This window comes from Blastomyces dermatitidis (assembly GCF_000003525.1).
Source record: "Blastomyces dermatitidis ER-3 genomic scaffold supercont1.7, whole genome shotgun sequence".
Taxonomy (NCBI): domain Eukaryota; kingdom Fungi; phylum Ascomycota; class Eurotiomycetes; order Onygenales; family Ajellomycetaceae; genus Blastomyces; species Blastomyces dermatitidis.
In genome coordinates, this window is record NW_025544780.1 from 691,386 (window position 1) to 707,755 (window position 16,370).

The 16,370-nt window shown below is 32.3% G+C and overlaps 2 protein-coding genes across 5 annotated transcripts; one reads left to right on the forward strand and one right to left on the reverse strand.

Annotated features, from left to right (window-relative positions):
- Positions 1 to 1,042: 1,042 nt before the first annotated feature.
- BDCG_17354 (uncharacterized protein) lies at positions 1,043 to 1,395 on the reverse strand (the record flags this gene model as incomplete). Its single annotated transcript, XM_045426493.1, has 2 exons — positions 1,043 to 1,196; positions 1,322 to 1,395. The coding sequence occupies 2 exons, from the start codon at positions 1,393 to 1,395 to the stop codon at positions 1,043 to 1,045; spliced, it is 228 nt and encodes a 75-aa protein (XP_045281778.1).
- A 4,579-nt stretch (positions 1,396 to 5,974) lies between these two features.
- On the forward strand, positions 5,975 to 10,036 carry BDCG_06644. Of its 4 annotated transcripts, XM_045422396.1 has the most exons (3): positions 5,975 to 6,427; positions 6,509 to 8,935; positions 9,022 to 10,036. In XM_045422396.1, the coding sequence occupies exons 1-2, from the start codon at positions 6,145 to 6,147 to the stop codon at positions 8,410 to 8,412; spliced, it is 2,187 nt and encodes a 728-aa protein (XP_045281781.1). In that variant the 5' UTR covers positions 5,975 to 6,144; the 3' UTR covers positions 8,413 to 8,935; positions 9,022 to 10,036. The 4 variants fall into 4 exon arrangements, with proteins under 4 accessions (XP_045281781.1, XP_045278043.1, XP_045281780.1 ...); XM_045422393.1 differs by having other exon boundaries at positions 5,975 to 8,935; XM_045422395.1 differs by having other exon boundaries at positions 5,975 to 9,658; positions 9,802 to 9,955.
- The last annotated feature ends 6,334 nt before the right edge of the window (positions 10,037 to 16,370 follow it).

The window sequence follows — 16,370 nt, forward strand, 5'->3', positions numbered from 1 at the left end:
AATCATTATCTGATAGAGTAACTTATCAGCTCAGTAGTAATTTTCTGATTATTTTTCTTTTATTGTCTGCATTCTGATGACTTCAGATGTCAGAAAATTCCTTCAAAGTTATGATCAGTTTATGATGAATGTTTCTGAATGAAGTTGCAGTGATTGCAGCAAAGAGATAACTCTTCAGTAATCTACAATACAATCTGTTGATAATTATTTCATAGTTTATCTTGATATTTGTGTTGAGTTTTTCATAAATTTCATGGCCTGGAATCAGATGTGAAGAATAAAGTGATTATTCATTATAATTGAAAGAGAGCATTCTGTGTTGAATTGTAAACAACATAGACTTTGTGATTCACAGTGATTTCTTAAAGAGTTTGTGAATCTTCAATAGAAGTAAAAGAAGTGAAAGAAGTGAATTCAGAAGATATGATAATAATTTGAGAAAGATAACAATTTATTTTCAATAACTGATCACTGATATGTGTAAGAAGAATTAATATAAGAGAAAATAATCTTGTTTCTTAGCTTAGTTATAATTTTAGTACTAACTCAGATTGAATATCATTGATGTATAAAAGTAAATAAACAATCTTGATTAATCTCTGTCATATTTCTTGAAATATATTAATATTGTGAAAGAGAGCATTACTAAATTGTATTATCAGATGATATCATTAAAAATATATTAATATTGTGAATATCAATATTGAAAAAATGTTGATATTTATACATTATAGTGATTTGTGAATCATGATAGTTAAATATATATATATATATATATCATTCCTGACTTGATTACAACTTGTACAATAATTTTTGAAAACTCAAAATCAATTTTAATTATTAATAATTAAAAACTTAAACTTATAATTAACTAATATAAAAAGAAAAAAATCTACTTCTTCTCTTTCTCATTCTTCTTATTATTCTTCACAATTCACTTCTCATTCTTCTTCTTCTTCTTCTTCTTCTTCTTCTTCTCCTCCTCATCTGAGATGATAATCATCTTAAAATCTCTCTTCACTGTCTTCTCAGAGAAGGGTTCTCACTGCTTCTTCTCAGCCAGGTCAACCTGCATCTCAAAATCCTGCATTTTCTGGTCTGCTGTCTCAGGTTTCATCTCAGCAGTAAGCAGATTGACATGCTCAGAGAGCAGGGCTGTCTTCTCAATGTTCTGAATCATGGAGTGCATTTGAGACCTGAACAAGGCCTCAATCCCCTTCTTCTCTGTCAGCTTCTACTAATCAATTAGAGAACAGAAGTGTTATCAAAAATTATTATCTCTCAATAAAAACTTACCAGTTTTAACTTCTTTGTCTCTTACTTTAATATCTTCTTAATCTTCTTCTGCTGCTGTTTATTTGCAGTAATACTCTTCTTCTCTCTCTCTCTCTTCATCTTGATCTCAAATCATTCTCAGAACTTCTTCTGATTTCACTGCTACTGCATGAGACTCTTCACTGTCTTCTTTTTCAATCTCTCACAGATGATGTCATTCACATTATTTCTATACTTAGTTCAGTCTAAATCTATCAGAAGTATTACTTAAAATTATTATCATTCTACTCTCTTGCAGAGCCTCTTTGAGGCATTATAATGTGTCTTATGATCTGTCTCTCTGTGCTTGAATGCCTTCTTCTTCTCTTTCTTCAATCTGTGACAGTGCTCACGCGCCTTGATGGTCCGCAGAACCGCAGAATATTTGAAGAGAGATGACATAATTAATTTTAATGAGTGTTGAGAGAGAGTGAAGACAGGCAATGATATGATAATAATGATGATGATGATAATGATGATGATGATGATGATAATGATAATGATAATAATGATAATGATAATGATAATGATGATGATGATGATAATAATAATAATGATAATGATGATGATGATGATGATGATGATGAAAGAGAGAGTGCATTGAAATATATTATTGACTTATCAAACATAAAGAGACAAAGAAACTATTAACAGCTTTCAGAGATGTACAGAAATTACTACAGTGTTGTGTAGCAACATTATCTTCATTCAATACATACACTATTGATATTCTTTGTATGCATTTATTATATAATCTATATCAGAGATACATGCAGAAAACAGATCTTTGTTGCTAGAAAGAATGATTACAGCAATTCTCTGTTTTTATATTATAAAGATAAGTTATTCTCATTTCTTTCTTCTCTCTTTTCTCTTCTTCTTCAATTCATCACTAAGTTCAAGCTGATATGAAAACTATTAAAACACTCATAGAAACTCTCAAATTGAAGAGTATAAACTAATCAAATTTTAAATGCAGATGAATTAAAATAATTCAATAATACTAATTATTCATTTCTCTCTCAATAAAACAACAGTCATGTCTTTCTTCTCCCTCTCAAATGAAACATGGCTCATGAAAAGCGAGTACCATATCAGGCTATAATGACCAACATGGTCCCAGCACGCAGGGCTGTATACATGCAGTGTGTGCTGAACTGAGAGACTGTGTGAGTTGCAAACTGATAGCAGCATCTCAGAGAGAGTCATGCAGTGTGAGAAAGCTGCAACTCTCAGTCACATGTGCAGAGAGTGAATCACTGCAGTAAGTACATGTGCATTGCATGAAAGTAACACTTTTTGATAACACTCAGTCTCTGATATCATGAAAATAGAGTCTCTTCATGAGATCTGTTTTTATCAGAAGTCAGAGAATCTTATATTTCTCAAGATCATCTTCACATATCTTATCTGTGAAATTGATGAGAGAAATCATTGATTTCAGCATTCTGTCCTTGATGCTATTCAAGTAGCAGCAGAGTTCACCCTGGCCATACTTTTTAAGTGTATGTTTTCTAATTATTCACATTTATACAGATATATACTGATTATTTATTAGATGATGTTAAGACAATAACTCATTGCAGCTGTGTTATTCTCACTGTGAGAGATACATGATTGATGATAAACATTGTGAAGACTCTGAGAAGTGAGTATTTTAAAGATACTGTGGCTCTGTGATCTTGATTTTTTTTGTTTTTATTTTTTGTTTTTTTCTTTTTCTTTTCTTTTTTTTTTTTTTTAATGTGATTTTTTCTTATATTTGTTTTGTTTTTTGTTTTTTATTTTTTTTTGTATTTTATGTTTTTTTTATAATTAAAATTATATGAATTATGATCTGTGTTTAGAAAAGTAATAATATTTGATAATACTCTCTGTTGAATTTTCAACAAATGAGCACTATGTTATGATATTATGTAAGTGAGAAGTGATTTCATGATCTCATTTAATGTCATTCTCAATAATGAAATCAGAATGAAAATGTGACTAAGAATTTAAACATATTCTTTATTCAGAACTAGATTTTTATTTGAAAAGTGAATCTGAGACCTTTAATATTTGAAATAACATGATTTGGAATCAATGTGATGAATATAAACCATGACCAGAAGTAATGCTTTTAGACAACATGACAACTGTAAAGTTTAATCCTGGTCTCAGACACGGTCACATGATCAGTCTACTATAAACTAAGTAGACTTAAATATCTATATATAAGTAAGAGTCTCTGTTATTCAAATAGACTTTTAAGTTTCTGAGATCACTTCTGAAGAAGTCACTGATCAATATTAACATAAAGTATATATTAACTGTAATTAATCAGAATATATTACTTTTAACTGCTAATTAATCTATGTATCTTCTTACTTAAGAGAAAGATCAGTGTCTTCTTACTTAAAGAATGAATCAGTGCCTGTTAGACTGTTATTATTATCATTATTATTATTCTTTCATTATACTTATATACAAGTGGAGCTTATAATAAGTTCTTGTGTGATATTAAATACAAATTAAGTGTTAATTATATAGAAGAAAATACAGATGTTAAGATTATATCAAGATAATAAGAACATAGAAAATACAAAGAAGTGATAATTAAATATATATAATAATAACTTCTCATCTCAGAAATATAGAGTAATTTTATTGAAGTGATTTGTATATCTCTGTATTTATTAAAAACCTGAGATGCTTGAGTTCTGAATTTAATGTATCTTCTGCGGGTTTTGAACTTACATGTCTTGATTTCTCATGTCAAGATGCTATCAGATAGCTGCATTAATCATTCAGTTATTAGAGCTCTGTTAGACTGATCACTGGAATTGTCACGCTCCCGGCCGCGTCAAGGCTCCGTTGCGGTTCTTTTCATTTGATTCTCTCAAGATTAATTATCTGCTTCTAGAATCTTGATATTGAAGTTAGAAATAAATATTATAAGAGAAGTGTTTCTCTGTTAAGTACTCTGTAATTAATCTAATACTTTCTATTGTATAACAGTGTTTTAAAACAGAATATCAAGATAATTGATGATATTATCAGATATTTATAATGCTAATTTATATGCTTTTATTTATGAATGAAACTTCTGTTTCATGCAATTCTTCAATTATTCATTAATATATTAATCTTAATTAATTAGTGAACTGATGATATCTTCATCTATACTTAGTTTTATAAACATTTTCAATCTTTATAATGAATAGAGAGTGAGGTCAGAAGTATTAAAATATATAAAAGTATTTAAGTGTTTTTTTTAATATTTGTATTATATTTATATTTAATTCTGTTGATATTGAAATTGTCTGTACAGAGGTTTTTTATTAAGATAATTATTAAATCTCTTTATATTAATATTATTAAGTTGCATGCATATCAGCTATTTATTATTATTATAATTTTAACATTACTCAGAGTCACTGTAGTACTATATCTATACTTATATTTAAAAGTTCTTCTGTATTATTGTTAGATATGATTAATTATATTAATTATCAGATATGTAATATCTGTGAAATTGAAAGAAGTGTAATTATATAAATATCTTATACATCTGTATCAGAACTCTCAGATCTTTTACTGATATTCTCTTTATAAGATCTTATTCTCTTTGTAAGATCTTGTTACAGAGTCAGAGTGACTGATAAGTAAGCTTCTATCTAAGAACTTAGTATCTACTTAACTATTTATTCATTTCTCTATTTCTTATATATTATTATATGTTTGAATGTCTTGATGAGTAATTATTTCTAATAAGAAGATAATAAATGAGATAATCATTTCTAATAAGAAGATAATGAATGTTTTTCAAGTGTAAAAGATTTATACTGAATAGATCAGTATAATATTTATAAGTCTTATATAATAAAGTAAAAAATGTTAAAGAAGAAAAGAAAAGAGAGAAAGTATAAGAATTAGTAATTAGAGTGAATATTTATACATGTATATAATAATATATATAGTGAAGCTTCAGAGTAAAAGAATAGAAATTCTGTAGATTTTCAGCTGAGAATCAGTGACTGAGAATCAGAGTAGTAGAAATCTGTAAAGTGTAATAAAATAGTTTATATAATTGATTAAACACAGCTTATTATATTTATTATTTCATTATTAAATTCTATACTCTGATAAAAACTAATATCAGTCTCATCTTATAACTTAGAAACTTTCTCATAATAAGTAATTATTCTATTAATAAGTTATCTAGTAAAGTAAGTGATTTTAAGCCTTAAGCTGAACTCTGAAGTAATAGATATATTACTTATATTAAAATAACTCTACTTCTTCTAGATATGTAAAAAAAAAAAAAAAAAAAAAAAAAAAAAAAAAAAAAAAAAAGATATTCTTCATAATAGAGAACATACTTTTTCAAAAGTATATAAATTTACTAATTAGTAAATTCAGAGAAAATAAAATATCTTTAATAAAAAGTAAGAGTTTTCTTAAAAAAGATGAACTATTCTCATCAAAAATATTGATACAACATTTTAAAAAGAAAAACATGTCATTCAGGCTATAACCTGTAGAATAGTTAAAGGTTGTATTACTATTAATAGATCTATCTACAAGAACATAATATAGTGGTGGGTCACGTGATCTAGTGGGATCGCTAACCGCGACGGCCGTAACGGCCAACAAATACAACAGATTCATGTTCCGTATCATTTGTTTACTTCTTGTCAAGTGACTCATCTCAACAAAGAAGAACAATACTTCAGTGTGCTGCTACCCTTGCACTGAGGACTTCTAAAAATCCTTATTACATTCTGCCATAGCGAAGTTTTATAACTCAATATCTTGCCTGCACTGGCCTGGTAGGAACAGTGTCACAGAATGAACAGCCGAGTACAACAGCTACTGGCTGAACTCGAAGAAGAGCGGGCATTACGAGAAGAAGAACGGGCATTACGAGAAATTGCGGAAGCACAGGCGGAAAAGGAAAGAGGACTACGACAAGAGGAACAGCGACGACGCGAAGAGGAACAGCGACGACGCGAAGAAGCAGAGAGCCTTACTGCAGATACCCAGCCTACCACATTTCTGCCCTTCCTCCATAACTGCCACAAGCTCTTACTCGCAATCCGCATCGTGACAGACCCAACAAGAACCACTCAGGGTATTGTAACCAAGCCAGCTAATCGGAGGGTTCCTTCGCGCATCATAATATGTGACAAGTTCTTTGCTAAGCAGGAGGCAGTCTGGAGGATTCTCAATGATCATCCATTGTTTCTGATGAAAAAGCAGTTTCCATCAAAACATCAGCTTGAGTATGTTTGCAAGGTCCTCAGCCCGATCACTGCAGAATCAGATCTTCGATACTATGAACGAGAGACAGTGGAGAACCAGGTTCGCAATATTGTTGACCAGATCACTGAAGACATAAGTCTCAAAGAGGCATTTGGACTGCGAGGCTCAATCACCTTTGACAGCCATACAAATGTAGGATGTCCACAGGAGAGCTTGCTGAGTGGAGAGGGGAAGGACCTGTCAATCAACTCAGAGACTGCACCATCGGCCAAAGCTAAGAGTAGAGGTCAGAAGAAAAAGGAGCCCACCGCAGTCACAAGAGGGCAAGCGGATCGCTTCTGTATCTACCACCAGGATGGTGATGATCACATCCCCGCCATCGCGATCGAATATAAGGCGCCTCACAAACTCACGCAGGCTGAGATGACTACAGGATTGAGGGAAGAGATCCGACCTGCCTGGGATGTGATCAATCAGGAGTCTGAGGATGTTATCTTCTGCTGTAGAAGACTTGTCGCTGCAGTCATCACCCAGCTCTTCTCCTACATGGTGCAGAAACGTGTACGATACGGCTATGTCTGCACTGGAGAAGCCTTCATCTTTGTGTACATCTCAGATGATCCATCTTCAGTTCAGTGTGCGCTTTGCATACCGGGTCGGGATGTCAAGGGGACCGATGATGATGATCTTCAGGGGACAGCTGTCGCGCAGGTCCTGGCATTCACCATCAGAGCATTGACCTCACCACCAGTTTCCCAGCAGTGGAGTGATGCTGCTGATGAGCTTGATGTCTGGCCTGTGGAGTATTCCGACATCCTAGACCAGACTCCACCTGCCGCTCGCCTGAAACATGCCTCTCCATTATACCACGGCAGACGCTCTCACAACCTTTCTCCCTTCAGAATGACACTGCGATCCGGATGTCGGCCCTCTGAAAACAAACGCCGAGCGACAAGCTCCCCCTCGCCGTCTCCTCCCCCATCCCCTTCCCTTACACCGCACTCCGGGCCCCGTGGCCGAGCCAGAAGAGGAGGTCACATCCAGTCTGCAAAGCCCAGAGAGACTCCAGGACATGGGGAGGGCACCCAGCGGATGCCCAATGCTATTGAGACCTTGACCATCAAGACTCGCCCATACTGCTCTCAGCGATGTCTCCTCGCGCTTAGGGACAACACCCCTCTTGATCCCACGTGCTCCAACTACGAGGTTCACAGGAAGCACCGGATCAAGGCAGGCGAATTCCGTGCTCTTGTCCAGAAGCAACTTGCCACAGATCGTGGCCCAGATGCTGACTGCTGTCCACTCTACAAGGCAGGAAGTTGCGGCACACTGCTCAAAGTGAGACTTTCATCGCATGGGTACACCTTGGTCGCCAAGGCCGTGGAATCCAAGAATAAAGATAAACTCCAGCATGAAAGGAAGGTCTACAATCAGCTCCGAGACCTTCAAGGCGAATGCATCCCAGTCTGCCTTGGTGTTGTCAAATTGGAGCCAAAGCGCCCCTATTACCATGAAGAAAAAATCCACACCCATATTTTACTTCTGAGTTGGGCGGGAGAATCAATCGAAAAAGCTGGAACGCTTAGCCCCGCGAATAAACGGTCCACAGTATGCCGTGCCCTTCAAGCCATTCACTCGAGGGGGATTCTCCATGGCGACGCGGAGCCGCGAAATATACTATGGGACCAGGCCTGCGAACGTGTGAGGGTGGTTGATTTTGAACTGGCCACTATACAGCAGCCTCTCTCCGATGCGTCCACCAACATTGTAAGAAAGAGAAAAGTGATGTCAACTTGTTTCAGCAAAGAGCTTCAACACATTGAGACTGTCTTTGAGATACAAGACTTGAAATGACCGATTCATTGAACTTGTGATCAATAATTTCCTAATTTCCTTTCTTGACATTGTAATTCTCGTGCCTGTACTGCACATTTTTTTTTTTTTTTAATTTTTGTTTCACTAATTTCACTACACCTGTAATGAAGTGGAAGGGTATTTCTAGCCTAAGAGAGCTCCTTGCTTGAGCATGCTGTCTACCTACTCTTCTTATCTCATAAACTTCTTTGTTCAGACACGCTTCAATCTGAGTCTCATTCATGCTTACTTCTGATCGCACTGCCAAGACACAAAATTTCTCAATGACATCATTGTACATAATTCTGAAATCTAGGAATAGAAACTGACTCACGATTAAAAATGCATCAGTCTTTTCAAATCACAACAAACAGAAACATAGCTGCTAGCATCAACATATAAAATAGTGAGTGACAGAGAGTAGTGTCAAGCTTAATAGAAAGTTCGTGGAAAGCTACAAGAGACAATCTGGAAAACATAATAGTGTAGAAACAAATCATATCAGATATTATTTAAAACTTCTGTATGAGATTATATTTCAATCAACCGCTCCACCACGAACTTGCTCGATTTTTCGAATAAGAACCCGCTAATAGATCCATCGAAAAGCCCTCAATCATACAAGCATTTTGACCCCATCGCCGACCGCATACCCCGTGTGGTGGTGGAGTTATCCAAACATGAACCAGACGTTGTTCGAAACTCCTGTGTGGGATTATCCCCCATTCACCCCTACCACACCACAACCCCGGGCCAAATTGCCATACAAATTGTAAGGTGAAGAGACCGAGCCATATGCGCCAATCTTCTTGATTTTGGAAGATCCCTGATCTGTAATTGTGAAGATATCTGAGAAGCAACCTCCGCGAAAACCCTGTCCATCTTTGATGTTTCAAAACATCAACACCAAGTCCCACCCTCGTACCGCCCTTCCCAACCTGGCCCATCCCCAGCAGAAAAATACAAAAAGATACCTCGGCAATAATATCAAGCACATAATCAACAGACACATCTGAAGTGCAACCTCCGCGAAAACCCTGTCTGTCTTCAGTGTATCAAGACATCAACACCAAGTTTCACCCTTGTACCGCCCCTCTCAATCTGGCCCATCCCCGGCAGAAAAATACAAAAAGATACCTTGGCAACAGTATTTGATACATAATCAGTGGACAACGAGTCAACAGCACATCAACAACTATAAAATCAGTATATCTCAAGGTCTGACTGAGTCTTTGATCTCTGCACAGTGAGATATATTAAATCTAGTTTTAATACCTTAATATTCAATAGATTCTGCAAGGGATTGAGAACAGTAACACTAGATTTCTATTGAATTTGAGAATTAACTTGTGACGGGCTGCGTCTGATCAATCATATTACACTCCACAGATTCCTACTGAGGCTCTGATTCTCGGTCGCTGATTCTCTGCTGAAGCTCCGATTCTCAGTCGCTGATTCTCAGCTGAAAACCTACAGAATTTCTATTCTTCTGCTCTGAAGCTTCACTGTGTATATTAACATATGTGTATAAATATTCACTCTGATTGCTAATTCTCACACTTTCTCTTTTCTTTTCTTCTTTAATGTTTTTCACTTTGTTATATAAGACTTATAAATGTCATACTAATCTATTAAGTGTAGGCCTCTTATACTTGAAAAACATTCATTATCTTCTTATTAGAAATAATTATTCTTATTCATTATTGTGGCGGGCTGGGCCCGATCAATCATATAGACTATTTCATTACACTCCACAGATTCCGCCGAAAGCTCCGATCCTCAGTCGCCGATCCTCGGCCGAAAAACCCATGGAATTCCTATTCTTCCGCCCCGAAGCTCCACCGCGTACGCATATAAATATCCACTCTGATCGCTGATTCCCGCACTTTCTCTTTCTTTCCTTCTCTAACATTTTTCACTTTGTTATATAAGACCTATATATTATACCGATCTATTCGGCGTAGGCCCCTTACAATTATCTTCTCATTAGAAATAATTACTTATTAAGAGGATATCTGAATGTGTAACAATATGTAAGAAATAGAAAAATGACTAAATAGTTAAGTGAACACTGAGTTCTCAGGCCTCAGTGACTGAATGGTTAATGCAGCCACCTGGTAGTGTCTTAGCATGGGAAACCAAGGTGTGTGAGTTCAAAACCTGCAGGAAATACATTAAATTCAGAACTCAAGCACCTCAGATTTCTAATAAATACAGAGATGTATAAATCACTTTAACAAATTACTCTATGTTTCTGAAATGAAAAGTTATTATCATATATATTTAATTATTACTTCTTTATATTTTCTATGTTCTTATTATTTTGATATGATTTTAATACCTGTATTTTCTTCTGTATAATCAATACTTGACCTGCATTTAACATCATACAAGAACTTATTATAAGCTCCGCTTGTATATAAGTATAATAAAAGAATAATAATAATAATAATAACTAGGTTCTTAAATAGAAACTTGCTTATTAGTTACTCTGATCTTATAATAAGATTTTATAAAGATAATAAAATCTTATAAAGAAAATATCAGTGAAAGATTTAAGAGTTCTAATACTCTAAATATATAAGATATTTATATAATTACACTTCATTCAATTTTATACATCTAATGAATAATATAACTATGTCTAATAATAACATAAAATAATCTTTAAATATAAGTATAAATATAATATTACAGTAACTCTGAGTAATATTGAAATTATAATAATTATTATTATTCTTCAATTATAAATGTATACAGTTGTTAGTTAGAGACTATGATATCTATCTGAGAACTTTTAATTCTCAGAGTTTTTTCTATATCTATAAAGTTAACTATTATACATTCAGTAATTTCAGATATGTAAAATCAGAAAATTCTAGCTCAGAATATAAAAACTGTTTATAAATTACAGTATTTTAACATCTTCTGATACTTTGAAATCATTTGACAATATTATAATAAAAGAAAAAAGAATACAGTCTTAAAGATAGACACATTAAATAGATAGATAGAAAAGAATAGAAAGAAAAAAGTAAAGTAAAGAGAGACTGTAATAAAACAAAATATTAAAAGATAGTATATAGCTGTTTTAACAGACTATATCTAATTAATTTCCTTCTCTTCATATTCAGATATTTCTGAATTTAGTTATTTTCTTATAGCTGCTTGAGTTTCTGATAGAAAGTCTACTAAGTATTTAATTTCTATATCAGTTAAGAATAAGAATCTTATATTTAATTAATTTAGATTATACTTCTCTTTCAATCTGACTCTGAGACTATTATATAATATACAGTGTATTATAAGATACTCAGAATTCTCATGTATTACAGAATGAGTATTCTATTAAATTAAATCTATTATCAAATCTTTATATATAAGATTTAAGATAGTTATATTCTAGTTTCAGCTGTATTATTGTAAGAATAAGTGCTCGCAGGTAATTATTCAGGTGTTTGCAGCTTGACGTGATATGTACTGTTAACTACTAGAAGTATTCACAGTAGAAAGATAAAATATAGAGATTAAATGTATAATAGCATTCAAGCTGAGTTATGAATAGTATTTATGAACTTCAGTCTATATAGTTGTGTGTAGTCAAGAGTCACTAGCTCTATTAATTATATAAGAGATAGAAATAGAGATAAAGAATCTGTAAGAAGCAGAATTTCTTATATACTTCTCTCTCTCTAAGACTTTATTCATGAAGTCTTTCACTGAGTGACTTCATAGAATCAGCTCAGCACTGCAGTGATACTCATTAAAAATTCTTCACATCTATAAAAATCTCAGTGAGGAAAAATCTCTTGTTATTATAAAGAGAAAAGAGTCTGTCACTTAGTTTCTTATTCTGTAAGATTCTTTATAATCTACAGATTCTTCTCTAACTATTATACAGATTCATCTCATATCTTTTATACAGAAGAGTTTCAGTTGACTCTTAATTATTTTCATGAGATTCTTATGTAATCATTATACAGATTCATCTCATAGATGAATCACTCTCTGTGAAATTATCTTTATTAAAGAGAAGTATTCATAAGTTAATCTTTCACTTATTCTTATAAATCATTATTCTTTAACACTGTAGAATTGTGAGGAATTTTTCATTCTTTTATCAACTCTGTAGAATTATAGAATCAAGATATTCACAGTCTGTAATCACTCTTTATAGTCACATAGAAAGATTCAGATCTGTGATTTATAATTACTCTTATTTACTAGAGTGATCTGACTATTTTATAGAATCACTCATAGTGTAAGTAAATCTCTCTAGAGTAGTATAAATATCTCAGATTTGTCTGTGAAATCTTATCTTCTTTTCTCTTTTTCTGTAACAGCTCTCATTCTCATAACTATAAGTATTCTCATTCATTTATAAAGTGTTTTCATTCAGATGATAGAGAGAGAGAGTTTCTAATAATATCTGTATATTAATTCAAGAACTTCTTAAGAATAAAAATTTTTCAATTTCAATATCTTTATAAATAATATCTGATCACTACTGAGCTTCTTATAAGTGTTCTTATAACTTCTCTGATCACTTTTTACTGACTGATGAAGCAGAGATACTACTATTTATAACTATGTCTTCATTCTCTTCAGTTTTATCACTGCATCTGATCTTCAGATCAGTAATTAATTCTCTATCTCTTTCAGACCAGCTTCTGACTTCAAGCAGCACAGTTCTCTTTTTTACTGTAAGTCTTCTTATAAGTAATTTCTTACAGACTCTAACTGATAGTTTTTATAAAGCTCTTTGTATTATCAGTGTCTTCTGCAGCTCTGTAAGTCTATAATCACTCTCTTTCTACTCACACAATCTCTGATCAGATATATGTGAATATGTCTAGATTCTCTATCAATGATTCTCATACTGCAGTGCATTTCTGCAATCTCATTATTAATGAGAGATGAGTTCTCAGATATCTGTAAAATTCAGATAATTAAGACAATGTGAATACTATAAATTCATAATAAGAGTTGATCTGAGCAGATGAGCTCTCTCTCTGTGTCTTAATTATTTTCAGACTGAATACTTCAGTATAACTGAAGAAGTAGACACAGCTTCATAAGAGATATCTAGTTATATATGCAGATAATCAGTCTTCAAGATTCTGCTATAACTGTATACATTCTGATGTTCAGCTTCTCTGAAGTCTGTGCATTTCTGATAGTCTTCATATTAAATGTAATAATTATCTGTATCATAGATATAATACACTCTACTTCTTTGAAGAGAGAAATTAATAGTTATAAGAGAATTAAGTATTATAAATATTGAGAATGTGAGTATGAGTTTTCTTTATTTTTTCTTTATTAGTCTCTAAATTGTGTTCACAGCTCTGTTTATTTTCTTATTTTTTAGCTTTAATAAGAATATGATTTCTTCTTCTCTTATATATGCTGCAGACTGTTCATCTCAGTAGAAACTCATTATTTTATAGACTAGAGTTTATAAATAATAGTATTAATATCTTTATTACAATCAGGTTCTTAGTGAAGATTATATCATTCTAGCTTATCAGAATTTATAATATAAAAGTTATGTCTCAGCTTCTACAGATATCTTATCTACTCAGATAATTCTCAAGTGAACTTATTTATCTTATCAGAATACTCTTATCACTGAATCTTGAATCAGAGCTTATAATCTCACTTCTCTGAGTTAATAATCTCTTTAATCTGATATTCTCTTTCACTCTCTAGTACTTCATAGATAGAGTGATAAGTCACAGAGTTCTCTTCTGAGAATTTCTTATATTTACAGAGTAAAGAGACATGAAAAACATTGTATATCTGTAACTTAGATAACAGTTTCAATCTATAGAACTGTAAACTAATTTTCTTCACAATCTTATAAGACTCTATTTATAAGAGATTCAGCTTCTTACTAGATCTTCATATAATAATGTTTTCTAGACTCAGTCAGACTCTATTATCTTTTTTAAAACTTTTTATAATATGCTTGAAGTTATAGTATCTCTTCTGATACTCTTAAGTCTTTCTCAAGAATTCACAGACTTTCTCTCAGATATTCTGAATTCTCTCAGCTTATTCACAGATATTATCACACTCTATAGTGTACTCTCACAGGTTTGTCAAGATTATCTGTGAATAAGTCTCAGTGAGCATCTCAAAGAGAGTTTTATCTATACTAACATGCTTTGAGTTATTATATATAAACTCTGTGAGTAGTAATCAATATACTCAGTCATTCTGATTATAATTGACAAAGCATTGCAGATACTGTTTTAATATACTTATCAGATATTCTATCTAATCATCTGTCTGTTGATAAAAAGCTGTACTTAGATCTCATGAGATCTTCAGTATAGTTATCAGATCAGATCAGAACTCTTCTATAAAGATTAATTCTCTGTTTGAGATAATATTTATAGATAATTCATGCAATCAGATCACATTACAGATAAAGATATAAGTTAAATTCTTTAACTTCAAGTTCTTATAGATAAGTATAAAGTGTGTTATCTTGATAAAGTGATTCACTATTATCAGTACACTGTTAAAGCAGGCTTCATATATGTTCTTGCTTTCAGAGAGACTTATAAGAATATTCATTTCTAGCTGTTCTCAAGGTTTCTGCAGAATGAGTAGAGAAGTAAGTTCTTTATATAGTCTGAACTGTACTATCTGTGAATTCTGATAAATAGTACAAGAATTCACTATCTTCTTTATAAGTTCTCATATCTTCAGTTAGAAGTATTTTCTTATAAGCAACTTATAAGTTCTAGTATCTGTAAAATAACTCACTAGAGAAGAGTCATGATATCTTTTAATAAGTTCTATACATAGAAACTTATTCATAGATATATAAATCTAGCTCTCTCTTTATAAGAGATTATTTAAGTCTTTTCAATTCTTTATTTCTACAGGATTGATCTCTGTTATAAGCAGTTTTTAAATATACTGAGTATATTCATTCTTCAGTTGCAGTTCAGACAATCTGAATAGAAGATCTTATAAAGACTTATACTCTGTTTTTTCTTATATCAGGTCTTTCACAGTACTTCTCAAAGCTCATAAACTCTTCAGATTATAAATACTCTCTTCAAGAATTCTTACAGAGATTCTCAGAGTATTGACTCTCAGTGTTGTAGAAAATAGTTATATAGACTTCTTTTCTCTCTTTCTTCTCTTCTCTCACAGAGAATTAAGAGACTCTTCAGTCAATCTCTTCACAATACTCAGTCTGAGTATTCTATAAAGTTTTTCTGTCTTCTCTAGTCTCTCTATATCTGTCATTCTGATCTTCTTAATATAGTCTGATCTGTGAGAGAGTCTGTCTGCTGAGTTCTTAGTTCTTTTAATATATTCTATCTTGAATCAGAACTCACTCAGTCTCTGAACTCAGTGAATCTACTGCTGTGAGAGTTTCTTAATTGAAGTAAACTATTATAAGTTATCATGATCAGTTCTAATAGTAATCACTGTTATAAGATTCTCAAAGTAGTAACATTAGTGATGAAAGAATTTCACTATTATAAGAAGCTTCTGATTATAAATGTTATAGTTAATCTTTACAGATTACATCTTCTGTAAGAAAAAGATCACTGAAACTCAGTTCTTATTTAACTGTAGTTATGAGACTATTTCTGAAATTATAAAGAAGAAGACATCTGTCTTCAATCTGATTAAGAGTAAGAAATCAAAGTGAAACAGTATCACTGTGTCTGTGAATATCTATTTTAACTTTATAAAGATCTTATAAGCTTCTGAGATAAGAAAGTTCTTATAATTCTTTCTTCTTAATAATCTTTTCATTCTCTATTTATAGAATGACTTCTTCTTATTTTCATTCTTCAGTATGTCTGTAAGAGTTAAGAAGATTCTTATAAATACAAAGATAAACTGTCTATAGAAATTCACAAAGCTCAGAAAGATCTGAATCTCATAAATACTAGTTAACTTCAGTTATAATAGAATAGTCTCAA

Coding starts and splice junctions, on each gene's coding strand:
- BDCG_06644 (XM_045422393.1), top strand. CDS start 6,145: ATGAACAGCCGAGTACAACAGCTACTGGCTGAACTCGAAGAAGAGCGG.